Source organism: Bos mutus, chromosome 2 (assembly GCF_027580195.1).
Source record: "Bos mutus isolate GX-2022 chromosome 2, NWIPB_WYAK_1.1, whole genome shotgun sequence".
Classification (NCBI taxonomy): Eukaryota; Metazoa; Chordata; class Mammalia; order Artiodactyla; family Bovidae; genus Bos; species Bos mutus.
Window position 1 is genome coordinate 6,219,756 of NC_091618.1, and position 18,327 is coordinate 6,238,082.

The following is an 18,327-nucleotide window of genomic DNA, read 5'->3' on the forward strand; positions in this document are numbered from 1 at the left end:
AAAATTTTTTTAAATATAAGTTAAAATAGAGACAATACCAATGCAAGCCAAAATGTGCAGAAACCAGATCACTCATCCAGTGCTGGCCAGAATATAAAATGGTACAACCACTCTGGAGAACACTTTGGCAATTAAAAAAAAAAAAAAAAAAAAATTCAACCTTCAGTTGCCCTCCTCAGCATTTATGCCAGAGAAATAGACTTACATGCAGACAAATACATGTAAACGAATGTTCCAAGCAGCTTTATTCCTAATAGATTAAAACTGGAAACAACCCAGACGTCCTTCACCAAGTGAATGGTTAAATAAACTGCAGTGCACCTATTCTATGCAAGCACCGCTCTGCGACACAAACAAACTTTTGACACTTGCAACAGTTTGAATGAATCTCCAGAGAATTGGGCTGAGTGTGAAAAAGAATCCCCAAAGACTACATACTGTATGACTCGTCTCTGTGGAAATAATCAATAACCAACATGTAATAAGAGTAAAGGAGAGTTTTAATCAAGTCAAACTGAGAACCAAAGCCCAGGAGACAGCCTCACAGATCTGAGAAACTGCTCCAGAGAAGCATGTTTTCAGCACCACTTTTTTTTCTTGTCGGAACAAAGAACATCAAGCATGACAGGGGTACCTTCCTTCAAAGTATCCCCCAAAATACAGATTTGCACACAAAGAGCAGGTCAGTATGGCCTGGGCACCGAGGGAGGGAGACTTGCTGAAGTACTAGTGGCACTGACATCCCAGGAAGGGAGGCAAATATGTCTTCAAGACAGACATTTTTTAAACTTTCATTTATTTACTTACTATTTTGGCTTTGCTAGGTCTTCATTGTAGCACTCAGGCTCTCTAGTTGCCCCACGACATGTGAGATCTTAGCTCCTCCACCAGGGATCAAACCCAGGTCTCTTGCACTGGAAGGCAGATTCTTAACCACTGGACCACCCAGGAAGTCCCAAAACGGACGTTCTTAAGATCTAGACAATGCACCCTTTTCTTCACCGCTTACAGAAAAGCAACAGTGTATGTTAGACAGGCCACAAGGCAACCTGTTCTAGTTAGCACAAAGTTCAAGCTAAACCAGGTAATAGAAGTAGAATGACTTCCCCATTCCTCAGTATGTGAAAATTTCTTCCATCGCTCCATTTATATAATATTCCTTGTTAAAATTTTTAATTGGAGGACAATTGCCTTACTGTGTTGCGTTAGTTTCTGCTGTACAACAATGTGAGTGAGCTGTAAGTCTACATAGATCCCCTCTCTCTTGAGCCTCCCTTCCATCACCCCCCCATCCCACCCCTCCCCTCTCTCCTGAGCCACCCTTCCATCACCCCCCCATCCCACCCCTCCCCTCTCTCTTGAGCCTCCCTTCCATCACCACCCCCCCATCCCACCCTCTAGGTCATCACAGAGCACTGAGCAGAGCTCCCTGTGCTGTAAGCAGCAGCTTCCCACCAGCTAGTTCATACACGGTGGTGTATCTATGTCAATGCCCCTCTCTCAGTTTGTCCCACTCTCTCCTTCCCCTGCTGGGTCCACACTTCCATTCTCTACCTCTGCATCTCTATTTCCTGTTATATAATATTCCTGAGGTGACAAAATTACAGAAATGTTGCCGGGGTCGCCAGGCGTTAAGGGCAGGGTGCACTGGTAAACAAGTGGATGTGAGCAGAAACGGCAACAGGAGGGATTCTTGAGCTGATGGAAAGGCTCTGTATCTTGATGGCATCAATGTCAATACCTTGCATGTGATACTGAACCCTAGTTATGCCAGATGTTTCCATGGGAGAAAACTGGGTGAAGAGTATGCTGATTATTTCTTACAACTGCATGTGACTCTACAATTTTCTCAAAAGTAAATGCTTAATTGTTAAAAGGAAAGGCAAGCCCAGATTCTGTATGCATTCAGATTCATCAGGCATAAAATTTATTAAAATTTTATAACTTCTGCTCTTCAAAAGACATCATTAGGAAAAGGAAAACGCAAGCCAAAGACTGGGAGGAAATCTTTGCAATATTTGTATCTGACAAAGGACTTCTATCCACAACATTTAGAGAACTTTTACAATGTGATAAATACAATGCAATTAAAACTACGGTGAGGGAAGACTTCACAGCTACTACCACTAGCGTGACTAAGACTGAAAAGGCTGACAGTGCTAAGTGGTAGCAAAGATGTGGAGACATCGCCCGTGGGAACATAAAACGGTACCAGTGCTTTATAAAACTGCATGGCAGTCACACCTAGGTATTTACCCAAGAGATACGAAACCATGTATTCACAAAAACAGACTTATACAGGAATGCTGTTTCATAAAGCCCCAATCTAGAAACAACCCAAATACCCATCGAAAGATGAAAGGATAAACCAATTGTGGCATATCTGTACAACCCAACACCATTCAGCAATGAAAAAAGCAAAATATTGATATACACAAAGACATGAATGAACCTCGAACACATCCTGCTGAGCGAAAGCAGGCAGACACGAAAGAGTACCCTCTGTGATTCCACTTACACGAAATTCCAGGCTAAAACTAATGTAAAGTGACAGAGTCGATCAGTAGTTGCCCAGGGCTGGGAGCAGGGAAGGAAGCTGGCTGCAAAGCAGCAGGAGGGATGTTTGGGCGAGTGATGAAAATTTTCTATTATCTTGATTGTGGGGAAGGGTATACATATCTGTCAAAATCAAACTGTGCCCTGGTAATGTGTTCATTTCCTTTTACATAAAAGTATAACTCAATAAGGTTGATTTTTAAAAGATACAATGATACTCTGTCTCAGATTCCACACACACACAAAAGTACTCTGTCAACTCGTTATTACAGTTTCTAAATGCTTACCTAACTCTTCCTCTCCCATGGATAACTTAACAGCTGGCGAGCGGCGGTGGTCCACGAACCACAACGTTGAGGGGCACTGCCCTACCCCACGCTGCCAACTCCTCAGGTTCTCCAGCAAACCTTCATGCAGCCTTACTTTGCAAAACTAGGTTGGACAGCTGGGAGGCAACAGCAGGGAAAACGGAGTCCAGGGTCACTGGGTCTTGAACACCGGCTTGTGCGACAGCCGCAACACCCTGTACGTGTTGAGGCCCGGCACGTCGAAGCCCGGGGACAGCCCGTGGCGGTCCAAGGGGTAGAAGTTGACCAGCTGCCCGTGCTGGGCCTCCAGGGACAGCCAGGAGTCGCCGAGCGGCAGGGCGCACGGGAACTCGCGGGCCACGTGCAGCTGGAAGACGCGGCCGCGCACGTGGCGCAGCGTGAGCGTGCGGAACGCGGCGGGCACCAGCGCCTCCACGCGGGGCCCGAACTGGCGCAGGCGCAGCTCGCCCGCCGGCCCGGGGCGCACGTCGTAGAAGGTCAAGTTAGAGAAGGTGAAGTAGCCGGTGAAGGGGCGCGTGCTGGGCGGCGGCGCCGGGCTGAGCTCGGCCCCCCGCAGGGCCCTCTCCATGGCCGGCAGCAGCACGTCATAGGCCTGCGCCACGAGGTCGGGCCCGGGCGGCCGCGGCCCGGCCAGGAGCAGCGTGAGGCCCAGGCGCAGCGGCGGTACCAGGGAGAAGGTGGCAGCGTAGCCGTCCAGCTCGCCGTCCTTGCGCACCACTCGGTAGCCGCGCTGCGCGTGGAACTCCCACGGCGTGCCCGTCTCGTTGGCGAAGTAGGCGCCCGGGCAGGCCAGCAGTGGCGCCAGCAGCGTCTTTGACGCGTCTGGCCGTAGGAGCCGCTGGGGCCCACCTCCCAGGAGCACCATGGCCAGCTTGGCCAGGTCAGCGGTGGTGGAGTACATCTGGCCCGACGGCCGGTACCAGCCCAGGTCGTACAGAGGTGCCAGCCGCCCACTGCCATAAAAGCCCACTGCCAACCGGGCACGCACAGGAGGCGTCAGGTCGAAGCCCGTGTCTGCCATTCCCAATGGCTCCAGCACCTTCTCCAAGATCCAGCGCTGGTAGTCACCCTGGACGGTGTGGGCTGCCAGGACGTGGGCCAGAAGCGAGAAGGCCAGCGTGCTATAGTGGCACCTGGAAGAGGAAGGGTGGAAGCTGGCCTGCAGCCTAGGATGGGCATCGCCAGGCCCCAGATAACCCCTTCCCACCTGCTCGGATTGTCTGAAAAGCCTTCCGAGTTTCATTTCATCGGGTGGACAGGAAAGGAACCCGCTTCACGGCATCGGAGATGGTCAGACCTAGCAGAGACTTCAGAGATCATTGAATACAGCTCAGTATTTATTCTTCCTTCCAGAAAGAGGAAGGCCCATAGAGAGGCAGAGAATTGCCCAGGGTCACACAGCAGATTGGCAGAGACCTAGGCTTAGCAGTGCACCTGGGAAAGTGGTAAAACAAATCTACTTTACACATTAGTATAATTTACTTTATCAGGAAAATGAGCCTCGGATTGCTGGGATTGGGTGGCGCAAGTATCGATAGTGATCATGTAGCTCAAGGATAGCAACTAGGGGGCAAGATCTCACCGCCTTCTTCCCAGCCATGGCAGACACCAATAATCAATAGGGAGTCGCTTTTCTTTCCCAAAGGGCAACCCACTCAGTATCCTTGTCTGGAAAATCCCAGGGACGGAGGAGCCTGGTGGGCTACAGTTCATGGGGTCACAAAGAGTCGGACACGACTGAACGACTTCACTTCACTTTCTTTCCCAGAGCAGACGCTGTTTCAGAATCTCTAAAACAGTGCCTCAGGAAGGCACAGGAATGGGTGAAAATGCACAGATACTATTAGACATTCCTGAACTCTAGTCCAGGCTCTTTTTTTTTTTTTTTTTGCAGATAAGTGAAGTTCACAGAAGCAGATGCTTCCTCCAAGGTTGCTCAGGAAGTTAGTGTCAGAGCTGGAAGGAGGACTCTAGCCTACAGATGGCTAAGTCTTAGATCCTTTCTTCCGTAAGAGAGGTGGGCCCTGAGGTTCAGGATTTGGAGAAGCAGAGGGGCAAATTTGGAAAAAGGGCACTTGCCCAGGGCCCAGAAGGGGGCATCTGAGGCAGGCGAGTGCCCCCTGTCCTCTGTCCAGCTCACAGCCCCACTGCTCCAGGAACCCAGCTTCTCTGTTCAGTGGCTATCCCAGCTTTCCACTCCCTATCCCATCAGCATCCCGTTTATTTTCCAGCACTTGGAAAAAGCTGTATTTATGTTGTTTATCTGTTTAGCAATAAGAATGTTCACTGGCAAAAATGCAAACTCCATGAGGAGGCACCAAGTGGATCCGTTCGCTGCTGTTTCTCAGGTTTGCACATTCTAAGCACAGAGTTGGTGCTCAATAAATGTTGAGTTGATTCATTGAAAGAATTTGAGATTCAAACAGAGCTGGATCTGGGCCCGGCTCCCCCACTGCTTTGCTCTGCCATCCGTCCATGGACCTCAGTCTCCCCAAATGTGGAACAGGAGTTGTCAGTCATCCCTGAGGTCTTTCCTGGCTCTGACCATCTAGGATACGGTTACACGGGCTGTCTCCCAGGACGAGTGTGTGCCCTTGTAAGGTTCCTGGCATTGGCGGGGCATCAGGGCTCACCCCTCACCTGGTTCCTGGATCCGCCACCAGCACATCGTCCTTGAGCAGGCTCAGGGCCTCCTGGGTGCTGCCCCTCCACAACAGCGAAGTGGAGCGGAGCCTTCGGGGCAGCCCTAGGGAGGAGCCACGGTCAGATTTGCTGGGTCAGCTGAGGGTGGGATAGGGGGGGCCCTGGGTGCACCCCTCCCCCACCTTCCATGGGTTGAAAGATAACGATAAAATTAGCTTTAAAAAAAAAAGCCTCTAGCATGGACTCTAATCCTGCCCGTGTTTTGTGTCCTTTGGGTTGTTGTTGTTGTTTCTGCACTATGCAGCATGTGGGATCCTTAGTTCCCCAACCAGGGATCGAACCTATGCCCCTGCAATGCAAGTATGGAGTCTTAACCACTGGACCACCAGGGAAGTCCCCTGCCAGTGTTTTGCTGGGCAAGCCACTTAACCTCTCTGAGCCAGAGTCCCCTCATCTGTAACAGAACGGAAATAATTCCCATCACGGGGCTGGTGTAAGGCTTCAGTGAAATAAAATGCTGAGCATGATTGTCATCAACCGTAGACCTTTGATTCCTTAAAGTGTTTGAGGTTGCTGCCCAAATATGTCTTGTGGAACTGACTCCTCTGACCACTTGGGGTTTTCTATTTTGGATGTGACAATACGGGAAGGCTCGCAGGATTAGGATTCTTCCCATCCATTCACTCAGCAATAGTGTTCAAGCATCTGCTCGGTGCCAAAGGCTGTTCTGGGTGCTGGGACTCGGGTGAGCCACACAAAGTCCCTGCCCATGCGGAGTCTGCATTCTAGCAGAGGAGACAGACTAGCAAATAATACTCGTGCTATGGAGGGAAATAATTACATGTGTGAAAGGAGGGGTTGTTATTTTATACAAAGTGGTCAGAGGAAGGCATCACAGGGAAAGCAACCCTTGAGCAGGTGAGACCTGGAAGAGGTGAGGAAGTGAGCCACACACTTCATGAGGAAAGAATGTCTCAGGCAGAGGGAACGGCAGATGCAAAGGCCCTGAGGTGGGAATGTTTGAGGATCAGCAGGAAACAGCCAGTGTGGCTGGAGAGGAGTGAGAAAAAGGGAGGCTTTGGAGATAAGAGAGATTGGAGGTGCAGGCACCAGACCTGTAGGGTGCTATAGGATACTAGAAGGACTTGGTCTCTTCTCTAATTGGGACGGGGCTAAAGGGTTTGAGCAGAGCAATGATATAATCTGACATCTATCGGGGTAGCTTGACTGCTATGTGACAGCAGACTTTGGGGGGCAAGGGGGGTGGGCAATGGCAAACAGAGAAACCTGTAAGGAGACTTGCAAAAGTCCATGTTTAAATGATGGTGGATTGGACGAGTGAGTAGGGGTTGGGTTCTGAACATATTTTGATAGTGGAGCCAACAGAATTTGGTACTGGAAGGGATATGGAGGGTATGGGAGTGAGAGGTTCCAGGGATAACTAACTCCCAGGCTTTTGGCCTGAACAACTGGGGGCTGAAGTCCCAAGTCCTGGGTTTAAATGCTGACTCTAGCACTTCTTGCTGTGTGACCACAAACCGTGTGCTTTACCTCTCTGAGCCTCTATTTGCTCACTGTAAAGTGGGCTTGAAGCACCTGCCTTGATCTCCCTGGGAGTTGTTGCAGGGCCTGACTAAGAATGCCTGAAAAGCTCAGAATGGAAGAAAGCTCCAGACTAGGGTGAAGGTCAATCATAAAAGACACTGGGAGCCTGTAAGTTATCCAGGCAGCCCTGTGGTCAGCTGGTCCCTTCGGGACTGAGAAAAGACATGTAGGGCATTTTTAAAATGACCGCAAACATGGAGCCCTGTGCTGGGTTCCTTGGCTATAGATGAAGAGTCCACAATGTACCCCTAGAGGGAGCCCTAGGTTCGGGTTATAACCAGGCGTGGATTTAACAGGAGGTTCATGGAGCAAAAGCCTGACCCCTTCCAAGGCCTGTATCTAAGTTTGAATTTATAATATTGTGAAAGTGAAAGTCGCTCAGTTGTGTCCCACTCTTCACGACCACATGGACTATACAGTCCAGGGATTTCTCCAGGCCAGAATACTGGAATTGGGTTAGACTTGTCCTTCTCCAGGGGATCTTCCCAACCCAGGGATCGAACCCAGGTCTCCCACATTGCGGGCAGATTCTTTACCAGCTGAGCCTCAGGGGAAGCCCAAGCTTACTGGAGTGGGTAGCCTATCCCTTCTCCAGCAGATCTTCTTGACCCAGGAATTGAACCAGAGTCTCCTGCATTGCAGGCAGATTCTTTACCAACTGAGCTATCAGGAATATTTTTTAAAAGGACCCCAAAATTGCATCAGGCCCCAATAAACCTAGGTCTACCCCTGACTGTAATAACCAGTGCTACTTTGAAAAGTACCTGCTGTCAGCCAAGTGCTTGACATTCATTAGCACACTTAATTCCCCAAAATAGCACGAACTAGTCATTTTACAGAGGAGAAAAACAAGGCTCAGAGAGGTTACATGACTTGCCCTAGATCACACAGCTAGGAGGCAGAGTTGGAATTTCAGTGCTTGTGCCCTTAGCCACTGGGCCACCCTCCCCTGATCCTCTCCTGCCTAGGCAATTTCAGGAGGTTCCATTCTCTGACTGAGCCTCAGGTTCACCCTCTGCTAATGGGAGCGAAAACCAGCCATGTCCATAGATTGAGACCTCAGGCCTGAATACACTTTGTCAAATGATGAAATAGTAGGCACTTGTGATGCATTCCCACCATCTAGATGGGTTGATGACTGAAAATTTGAACAATAGAAGGCATTTTGGGGTGGTGTACTTGGTGCCTGCCTTCTCCCCTTGGCTGGGGCAGTCACCACAGATCACAGACTCCCTCCCACCCATTCCTCCCCAATTCCTATCCACTGGCTTTTGTCTTCCAGCATCCCAGCCTGCCCTTGCCCTTCCACCGTAGAGACTTCATCTTGTCTTGTTAGGACATCTTTTATCATTATTCATTTTATGTAGTTTTTAATAAATAATTCATTTACATGATTCAAAATCCCAAAGACACCAAAGGGTATACAATGAAAAATGTTCCCCCCCCCGCCTCTTCTCCCCAGCCACCAAGTTCCTCTCCCTGGAGGCAAACCAATGGTTTAATTTCTACTTTCCTTCCAAAGATACGTGATGCACATTCATATATATACATAGACACACACACATAATATATGTGTATATGTATATATGTTGTATGATATGTACATTACACGTGGAAACAGAGCAGAGAGTGGGCCCAGCCTGGCTGGGTGAGAACATGCTTCTTGGTGCCCCCACCTGAAATGGTTTGGGCTAAGCTAGATCATTGGAAAAGGCAATGGCAACTCTGCTCCAGTACTCTTGCCTGGAAAATCCCATGGACGGAGGAGCCTGGTAGGCTGTAGTCCACGGGGTCGAGAAGAGTCAGACACAACTGAGTGACTTCATTTTCACTTTTCACTTTTATGCATGGGAGAAGGAAATGGCAACCCACTCCAGTGTTCTTGCCTGGAGAATCCCAGGGACGGGGGAGCCTGGTGGGCTGCCATCTATGGGGTCACACAGAGTTGGACACAACTGAAGCCACTTAGCAGCAGCAGCAGCAGATCAAGTTCAGAGCCACTCACCTGACAGCTGGCTGGCCATCCTTCGGAGGGTGACGGGTGAAGGCCTTGGGGCTGGGCCCACCTCCTCCAGCCCATCCACCAGACTCCTTTGTTGGGAGGCTGATGCCATACCCAATGGGTTGTTAATGGTGAAAGCGCTGGCGTACCGCTCCAGAGGGTCATCTAGAGAGGCCACGATGCCCTCTTCCCATAGGCGGTACAGCATCAGGACAGGAAAGATCTTGGAGACACTGGAGATTCTGGACAGTGAGAGGCACAAGGGTTCAGTGGGCATCATTGGCTCCACAATCCACCTCCACCCTGTACCCCAGCCTCCGACTTTCTGGTATAATCAGGAAAGCGTTGTGTGTATGTGAGCTCAGCCGCTTCAGTCGCATCTCTTTGTGACCCCATGGGCTGTAGCCTGCCAGGCTCCTCTCTCCATGGGATTCTCCAGGCAAGAATACTGGGGTGGGTTGCCATGCCCTCCACCAGGGGATCTTCCTGACCCAGGGATCAAACTTGTGTCTTCTGCATCTCCTGCATTGCAGCCAGATTCTTTACCCAATGAGCCAGCTGACAAGCCCAGGAAAGCACTGAGCCCACTCTTATTCACCATCTCAGGTGGAAATCCACAAGCCTCTGTGGAATGCCATCGAGATGCTTGAGAACATAGCACAGGCAATGAGGCAGGGCCAGATGGACACCACGAGCATCTCCCCGACACCAGGCCCTCACCAGGAACTCCCCACTCTGGGACAGACCCGGGTTGGGATCATACCTCTGTCTCTCGCCAGCTGAGTTGCCTTAGAAAAAAATACTAGACTTTTCTGAGATGTAATTTCATTGTCTTGTTTCATGGATTTTAGAAAGGTTTGAACAAGATTATGCATGCAAGGTACTTAGCAACATACCTGGCAGGTAGTAAGTGCCCAGTAGGTGATTTCTTTTTGTCTAATCACTCAGTCGTGTCCGACCTGCGACGCTATGGACTGTAACCCACTAGGCTCCTGTGTCCGTGGGATTTCCCAGACAAGAATACTGGAGTGGATTGCCATTTCCTTCTCAATGGGATCTTCCTGACCCAGGGACCAAACCCATGTCTTCTGCTTGGCAAGCAGATTCTTTATCACTAAGCTACAGAGAAGCCCTCAGTAGGTGATAGCAAATATAATTGTTGCCCCCTGGCTGGCACATAGCAGCTGCAGCCTGACTGGAACCCCTGGAACCCTCACAAGTATCCCTGGCAGCGAATGTATTCACTTCACACCGTGAGGGCCGAGGATCCCACAGGCAGCACCGGGTGGGGGGGAGACTGAGGGTGTGTCCCATGTTGCTTCCATCCGGGCCACTGCTGCTGGCTGTCGGAAACCTGGCTGGAGGACCCAGGAACTGGTTACAGCTCCTTTGTGTCACATAGAGGGGGGTAGGGTGGAACACAAGGGGGTCTTTTCTAGTTTGGGAGCTTTGGGGCTAAGGACTCTCCAGAAGGGATTCCTTCCTGACCTGTTACCCTGTGATGTGATGTTAGGCACTCACTGGTCCACTCTGGACCTCAGTCTCCTCATCTATGAAATTGCCAAGGCTTAAGAAAGGGCCCTGGTAGCTCAGATCCGCGCCCCCTCACCCAGTCATAATTCTCATGAGTCCTCCTGCCTCCCAAGTGCCCCTCATCATCCCATCCCTCGGCCCCGCCACAGACCCTGGTGGTCCCCCAGCTGACCGGTACATGGTGTACTCGTTGGGGGGCCCAGAAGCTGGGTCTGAACCATTCTTCTTCCCAAAGTTCCCAGTCCAGAGCACGGTGTCATTGTGGATGACAACTGCAGACATGGCAGCCAGGCCCGGGGCAGACAGGGCCTGGCGGAGGATCCGGCCCACCTGGGGAGAGAGGAGCGGGCGGCTTAGAGCACACGTGTCCTTCTCCCCACTGGGCCCTTCCACCCCCTGCACACAGCACGCCCTGTCTCGCTCCCCTCTGTTCTCCCTGCCAGTGGCTGGAAGGGAGCCCCAGTGAGCCTCCAGACCTCAGGCTGTCAAACTATGTCCCATGGGGTTGGCCACCACTCAGCTGCAATCAGAGCAGATCCCCTGGAATCTGTTTTGTATGTAAAGTTTCCTCATAACATTTTCGTTCAAAGAAACATTTCCTTGGAAATATATAAGAGGAAGGAGGGGTTAAGACCACTGATCTAACCAAACCCTTGTCTGATGCCCTAGAAAGCCTTCAGTAGGCCTCATCCAGGGCTTTCCCTGGTGGCTCAGCAGTAAAGAATCTGCCTGCAGTGCAGGAGATGTGGGTTCGAGCCCTGGGTCAGAAAGATCCCCTGGAGAAGAAAATGGCAACCCACTCCAGTATTCTTGGGAAATCCCATGGACAGAGCAGTCCATGGAGTCACAAGGAATCGGATACAACTCAGCAACTAAACAACAGCAAAAGCCTCGTCTGACCCCTAGCATTGGAGAATTCAGTATTTGTAGAGGGCCCCTAATGCTCTCTTTGAACATTTGTTGGAAATATTAATAGTTCATTATTTTCGGTGATGAAGTTTAATGATGATTAACTGCTAACACTTATTGGACATTTAGAATGTGTCAAGACACAATACAAAATGATGTTCATACCTTGTCTTGCTTAATCCTCACAGTAAGTCAGTGCTGATTTCCGCCCCACTTTACAGGTGAGAAAATCTGAGATATGAAGCGACTTGCCCCAGTGGCTCATGGCTGGGGGAAATTGGGATTGGAACCCCATGCTCACTCCAGCATCTCCTGGCCAAGAGATCTGACATCTCCTGAACTGAGTTCAGTCTACCTGTAGTTTCCACCCCTGGACTAACTTTTCCTCTAATTTATGTATTTTTGGCTGCACTGGGTCCCTGTGGTCGGGAGGGCTTTCTCTAGTTGCGGTGCTCTGGCTTCTCGCTGCGGCGGCCTCTCTAGTTGGGGAGGATGGGCTCTAGGCACATGGGCTCTGTTGCTCCCGGGCCTGTGGGGTCTTCCTGGACCACGTCTCCTGCATTGGCAGGCGGATTCTTAACCACTGGACCACCCGGGAACTCCACCTGTGCTAACTTTGCCGCAGTTTCCTCCTCTTTGGCTAGGGCTTCACAAGGTGATAACACAAAGGGAAGTTAGCATGCTGCAAGGCGTTTGCCAGGTTCTCAGGAGAGGGCAGCTACAGTTATTATTGTTGCTGTATTGTTTCTAATTAGTATCACCCCTGGGAGGCAAATAGCAGCCTTCTGCTCTGTCTCCCTCACAAAAGCTTCTTGTGTATTTGCAGGCAGGGATTGTGTCTCTCCGCGCTGGCCCACGCCTGCTCTTACATGAACACGTCACCCTCCTTTCCTTCATCTGTCCCACAGACCGAATTTCAAACCCTTCCCCATTGCCGCCACCCCCAGACTGCTGCATATACACTCCTTTTTTAAAAAAAAATTTATTAGGGTATAGTTGCTTTACAATGTTGGGTTAGTTTCTGCAGTACAGCAAAGTGAATCAGCCATACCTAGACATGCTGCTGCTGCTAAGTCACTTCAGTCGTGTCCGACTCTGTGTGACCCCATAGACGGCAGCCCACCAGGCTCCCCCGTCCCTGGGATTCTCCAGGCAAGAACACTGGAGTGGGTTGCCATGTCCTTCTCCATATGTATACATATACTCCCTCTTTTTTGCATTTCCTTCCCATTTAGGTCACCGCAGAGCACTGAGTAGAGTTCCCTGTGCTATACAGTAGGTTTTCACTGCTTATCTATTTTACACATAGTAGAGTATACATGCCAATGCCAGTCTCCCTGTTCATCCCATCCCCTTTATCCTCCTTGGTATCCATATGTTTGGTTTGTACTCAAAGTCTATGTCTCTATTTCTGCTTTGCAAATTAGTTCGTCTGTATCATTTTTCTAGATTCCACTTTCTGATCTTTATGTCTGTTAAGGTGAGCTCAAACTAGTCAATCGTAAAGGAAATCACTCCTGAATATTCGTCAGAAGGATGATGCTGAAGCTGAAGCTCCAATACTTTGGCCACCTGATGCGAAATGCTGACTCATTGGAAAATACCCTGATGCTGGGAAAGAATGAAGGGCAGGAGGAAAAGGGACGACAGAGGATGAGATAGTTGGATGGCATCACCGACTGGATGGACATGAGTTTGAGCAAGCTCCGGGAGTTGGTGATGGACAGGGAGGCCTGGCGTCCTGCAGTCCATGGGGTCACAAAGAGCGGACACGACTGAGCAACTGAACTGACTGCTTGAAGATGTGTGACCCCAGTGAGCGGGGTCTCGATGGCACAGACTAGACCTGACTGACAGCGCCCTCTAGTGTCGGCCATCCTGCAATGGTAAGTGTAATGTGGGGTTGTTCTTGTTCTTGTTCAGTTGCTGAGTTGTGTCCAACTCTTTACGACCCCAAGGACTGCAGCACACCAGGCTCCCCTGTCCTTCACTATCTCCCAGAGTTTGCTCAAATTCATGTCTATTGAGTCGGTGATGCTATCTATCTCATCCTCTGCCACCCCCTTCTCCTTTTGCCTTCCATCTTTCCCAGCATCAAGGTCTTTTCCAATGAGTTGGCTCTTCACATCAGGTGGCCAAAATATTGTAGCTTCAGCTTCAGCATCAGTCCTTCCAATGAGAATTCAGGGTTGATTTCCTTTAGGACTGACTGGTTTGATCTCTTTGCAGTCCAAGGAACTCTCAAGAGTCTTTTCCAGCCCCACAATTAGAAAGCATCAATTCTTTGGTGCTCAGACTTCTTTATGGTCCAACTCTCACATCTATACATGACTACTGGAAAAGCCATAGCTTTGACTAGATGGACCTTTGTCGGCAAAGCGACATCTCTACTTTTTAATACACTGTCTAGATTTGTCATCGGAGAAGGCAATGGCACCCCACTCCAGTACTTTTGCCTAGAAAATCCCATGGATGGAGGAGCCTGGTAGGCTTCAGTCCATGGGGTCTCAAGAGTCAGACACGACTGAGCGACTTCACTTCCACTTTTCACTTTCATGCATTGGAGAAGGAAATGGCAACCCACTCCAGTGTTCTTGCCTGGAGAATCCCAGGGACAGGGGAGCCTGGTGGGTTGCCGTCTATGGGGTCGAACAGAGTCGGACACGACTGAAGCGACTTAGCAGCAGCAGCAGGTTTGTCATAGCTTTTTTTCCAAGGAGCAAGCGTCTTTTAATTTCATGGAGCGTCTTTAATCATATTACAATGGCTCTGTGATCCTCCCCACCTCATCTTTCTCCACCGCCATGTATGGCCCCCAATAAACTGAATTTCCTCGTAATTCTCTACATGTGTCTCATACTGATTCTGCTGCCTCTGGGCCTTTGCACATGCTGTTCCCTCTATCTGGCGCACACCCTTCACACCCCCAAGCTCCCTTACTATATACACACATATCCTCTGGGTATCTCCTGCCTGCTCAGCTCTCAGTTTAGACACCACTTCCTCCAGAAGCCTTCCGTGACTCCAAGTCCTGTGACCCCTAAACTTGCCCTGTCCTCACTCTTGCTCTTGTGATAAATGTTTATTATATTGACTGTTCTCCTCACTCCAGACTAGTAGCTCCTTCAGAGCAGGACAGTGTCTTCTTTCTGCCATAACACTGGTATGTAGGACAGAACGAGTGCTCGAGAATTGTATGTTGAATAATGGATGCAACCCCAGTGCAGAGGGTGTGCCCTCCCTCCCCAGCCTGGCCTAGCCCACACGGTCAGTTCTCTCCTGGGCCATCACTGACCTTTTCCAGGGCCTCCTTCAACACGGGGAGGGGGTGGGCCAGGGGCACAGGCTCAGGGTGCTGGGGACACATCCTCACGGGGGCAGAGGTCACCTCTGGTCCCAAGGAACCTGGAGGGAACATCACAAAATGAGTGAAGGACAGAGATCAGGAGTCTAGGGGTCATCGTTGAGGAGGGGGAAGGTGGCAGCAAGTGCCAGGCTCATGCCCTAGGGCCAGCCCTCCAAGCTGGCACCCCCTCACCACAAGGTACCAGCACTGGGCAGTCAAGAGCAAAGGGCAGAGCCTGCCTGGGAGGAGACAGCACAGTCCCACACTCACCACCTGCGGCTTGGCCTTCGAGAGACAAGTCAGGCCACAGGTGCCCATTGGCAGCCCTTCTGTCTCATATGTCCAGCCTCCTCCCTCTGTATACTTAGGTCCCACCTCTGAGGGGCAGCCATAGCAACATCTCTATCTGTCCCCCTTTCTCCAGCTCTGATTATATATCTGAATGGAGAAGTGGATTCAGGTCCCTGCTGAGGCTCCAGGCTTAAACTACCAGGAAGGACTCATTCCATCCCCAGAGCAGTGCATCCGGGCATCTGGGTTTGAGTCCCATTCTGCTTTTGTCCTGGCGTATGCTTCCTTGCACCCTCAGAGGGAAGGTATGGAAGTTGGCAGGACATGATTCAGGCTTGAGACCATCTCTATGGCCCCCAGACCTCCCCGCATCCTTTAAGGACGGTGTGGGGTGCTAAGATTGTGAGAACCCCCCAAGAGTATAAGAACCACCTTTTCCTAAACCTTCCAGGGACTTTCCTGGTGGTCCAGTGGTTAAGCTTGCACTTCCACTGCAGGGGGCGCAGGTTCGAGCCCTGATTGGGGAACGAAGATTCTGTAGACTGTGTAACGCAGCCAAAAACAATAAAAATTATTTTTTAAAAAATGTGCCAGCAGGTCTTGTGTCTGGTGAGGTGCTTCAAAAATAAAAAAGGTTCACTTAAATAAACCTTCCACTGCCTCCCAAGACCACCCAGAACTGGGAGAAGGCTCCCTGATGGAGGTTCACTGTGGCCACAAGCTCTTGAGACCCTCCCACTTCCTGAATCAGAGGGGCTGTGTGACTTGTTTTGGCCGTAAGAATGATGTTGAATTGATTGTGCACCTCCCAAAGCTAGACCTTAATCCGCCTTTGCTGCTTTGGAACACTTCCCTCTTGTGGACAAGCCTGGGATAGCGACCTTGAGAGGGAAAATCCACATGGGGGAGAGGTCCACAGAACTTGCTTGCATTGGAGAACCCAGGTTAGACCAGCAGGAGAACTGCCAGCCAGCGCATAGAATCACGAGAAATGATCAATCACTCTGTTTGAAGCCAGTGGGTTTAGGTGGTTTGTTACCCAGTATCAGATGACAGGGTCCCAAGCAGGAAAATCACAAACCCTCAGAAGATCTCTCAACAACTTCATCCACATTGTTATTAATAACAACCTCTCAGGTGATGCCTATGTGAGGATGAGGACGCAGATCACTGTAGTTAGTGGACCCAGGAGAGTTCCATAAACTGTTTCCCATTTGTGACAAATTACGTACAAAATTGGAAAGAAAACATTTAGAAACTTTTATAGCAGTTTCTCAGAGTAATCTTGTGAATGTTGAAACTAATTACTGAAAACCTGGGCTTCTATTTTGCAGTCTTTCTTTTTCATTTATTTCCCTAATATAATTCATTTTTTAATTTATTTCATAAGGCTGGTCTGCCACAGATTGGTAGTTTGATAGTTTGAGAAGCACGGCCCTGGAGAACAGGCCAACCTACCCACTCGGGGACTGTTTGCTAGAGGGACAAAGAAGCCCTTGATAAAGGAATTTACTCTAGAAAGAAAGGGTTGGCTGGGAGAGGAAGAAGCTGGCAGGAAAATAAAAGGAGGCATTTCTGCAAAAATCTGCAGGATTCTGGGAGCCCAGGCCACCTTGTTGAGCCATTGGCATCTGTAACACAGGATGACTCAGAGAAACAGAGAGAGACATTCTCCCCAGCTGCAGCAGAGACCTGGGACTCTGGACCATCCGGGATCCCAGCAGGCCGATGGGCCCAGGGGTTGCTATAGCAACAGAGGGCCAGGGTATTACCTGCCCTGGAGGTTCATTTGCTGAGCCTTAACCAGCCCAGGATGCAGAGTCAAGAAATGGCAGCTGCTGTCCCCGTACACCGGCACATGTTCCTCCCAGGGTCTTAGCTGAAGCTGGAGGAGTGCCTTTAAAGGGAGGTAGAGCCTGGAGATTCCACCCTGGGGGCTAAAGGCAGAGCAAGAGAAACTACACTTTATGGGAGGGAGGACCCTGAGTTTTATGCAGCCCCCCAGAGTCGGTGGCTTAAGAAAACCCCAGGGGCATTAGGATCCTCAGGTTACACAGAAGGGCATCGAGGCACAGAAGGAACACAAGACCAGCCCAAAGGTGCACAGTTCATGAGCGCTAGAGTCCGCATGGAGGCCAGAGCTCCTGAGTCTGAATCTGTGGTCCTCCCTCAGGTCAGCAGTGGCAGCCCAAAGCCCACAGGGACCTCCAGGGACGGGGAGCAACTCAAGGAGGCTTGGCACTCACCGCTCTTCAGCTTGGGGAGGTAATACTGCCAAAGGAAGCAGCCAGTCATGAGCGCAGAGAGCACGAAGAAAAAGCTGCAGGAAGCCGGCAAGAGCCACTTCTTCTTCACCTTCAGCAGACTGAGCTGCCTGCCAGCCTGGAAGGGGAAGGGCAAATCAGGCCCACACAGGAGGTCAGCAACGGGGAGGAGAGAGGGACTCCCCCGGCCTGGCCCTTCCTATGCCTTCAGTTCAGTTCAGTTGCTCAGTCATGTCCGACTCTTTGCAACCCTGTGAACCACAGCGCGCCAGGCCTCCCTGTCCATCACCAACTCCCAAAGTCTACCGAAACTTACGTCCATTGAGTCAGTGATACCATCCAGCTATCTCATCCTCTGTCGTCCCCTTCTCCTCCTGCCCTCAATCTTTCCCAGCATCAGGGTCTTTTCAAATGAGTCCTATACCTTAGGTCCACCCAGACATCAGGTGAGCCTACAGCTTGGGGTGAGTTTCGCACCTGTAAAACCAAGCACCTCCCCAGTTCGGCCCCTCTGACAGTTCTGCCCCACAGACCTCCGTGCCTGTGCCTCGCCTGTTTCCTCTGCTGGGCATGCCCCCTCTCTCCTATGTATTTAGCGAGATATCTAAGACCAGCTGAAATGCCACCTCCTCCATGAAGCCTTCCCCAGCTCTCTTCACCCAGGTCCCTCCAAGGGCACTCGGCCTAAGCCTCCACTGCAGTGCAAATCCAGCTCTCTCTCTAGGACAGCAGTTGTTCTACGATTATCAGTGTGATAGGGTTCGATCCCTAGTTGGGGAACTAAATCCCACATGCCGCAACTGAAAGAACCTGTGTGCTGCAACTGAGACCCAGTGCAGCCAAATAAAT

At 50.5% G+C, this 18,327-nt stretch overlaps 1 protein-coding gene across 1 annotated transcript; it reads right to left on the reverse strand.

Annotated features, from left to right (window-relative positions):
- Positions 1 to 2,840: 2,840 nt before the first annotated feature.
- On the reverse strand, positions 2,841 to 17,524 carry LACTBL1 (lactamase beta like 1). Its single transcript, XM_005905177.3, has 6 exons — positions 17,461 to 17,524; positions 14,873 to 14,982; positions 10,841 to 10,998; positions 9,139 to 9,377; positions 5,526 to 5,631; positions 2,841 to 4,018 (listed from the first exon to the last, which is right to left on the reverse strand). The coding sequence occupies exons 1-6, from the start codon at positions 17,507 to 17,509 to the stop codon at positions 3,037 to 3,039; spliced, it is 1,644 nt and encodes a 547-aa protein (XP_005905239.2). The 5' UTR covers positions 17,510 to 17,524; the 3' UTR covers positions 2,841 to 3,036.
- Positions 17,525 to 18,327: the final 803 nt, after the last annotated feature.

Excerpts from the sequence above, each read along its gene's own strand:
- LACTBL1 (XM_005905177.3), bottom strand. The coding sequence starts at position 17,509 with ATGACTGGCTGCTTCCTTTGGCAGTATTACCTCCCCAAGCTGAAGAGC. Across the intron at positions 9,378-10,840 it reads AACGAGTACACCATGTACCG|AATCTCCAGTGTCTCCAAGA; the intron begins GTCAGCTGGGGG and ends CTCACTGTCCAG. Across the intron at positions 5,632-9,138 it reads GATGGCCAGCCAGCTGTCAG|GGCTGCCCCGAAGGCTCCGC; the intron begins GTGAGTGGCTCT and ends GCTCCTCCCTAG.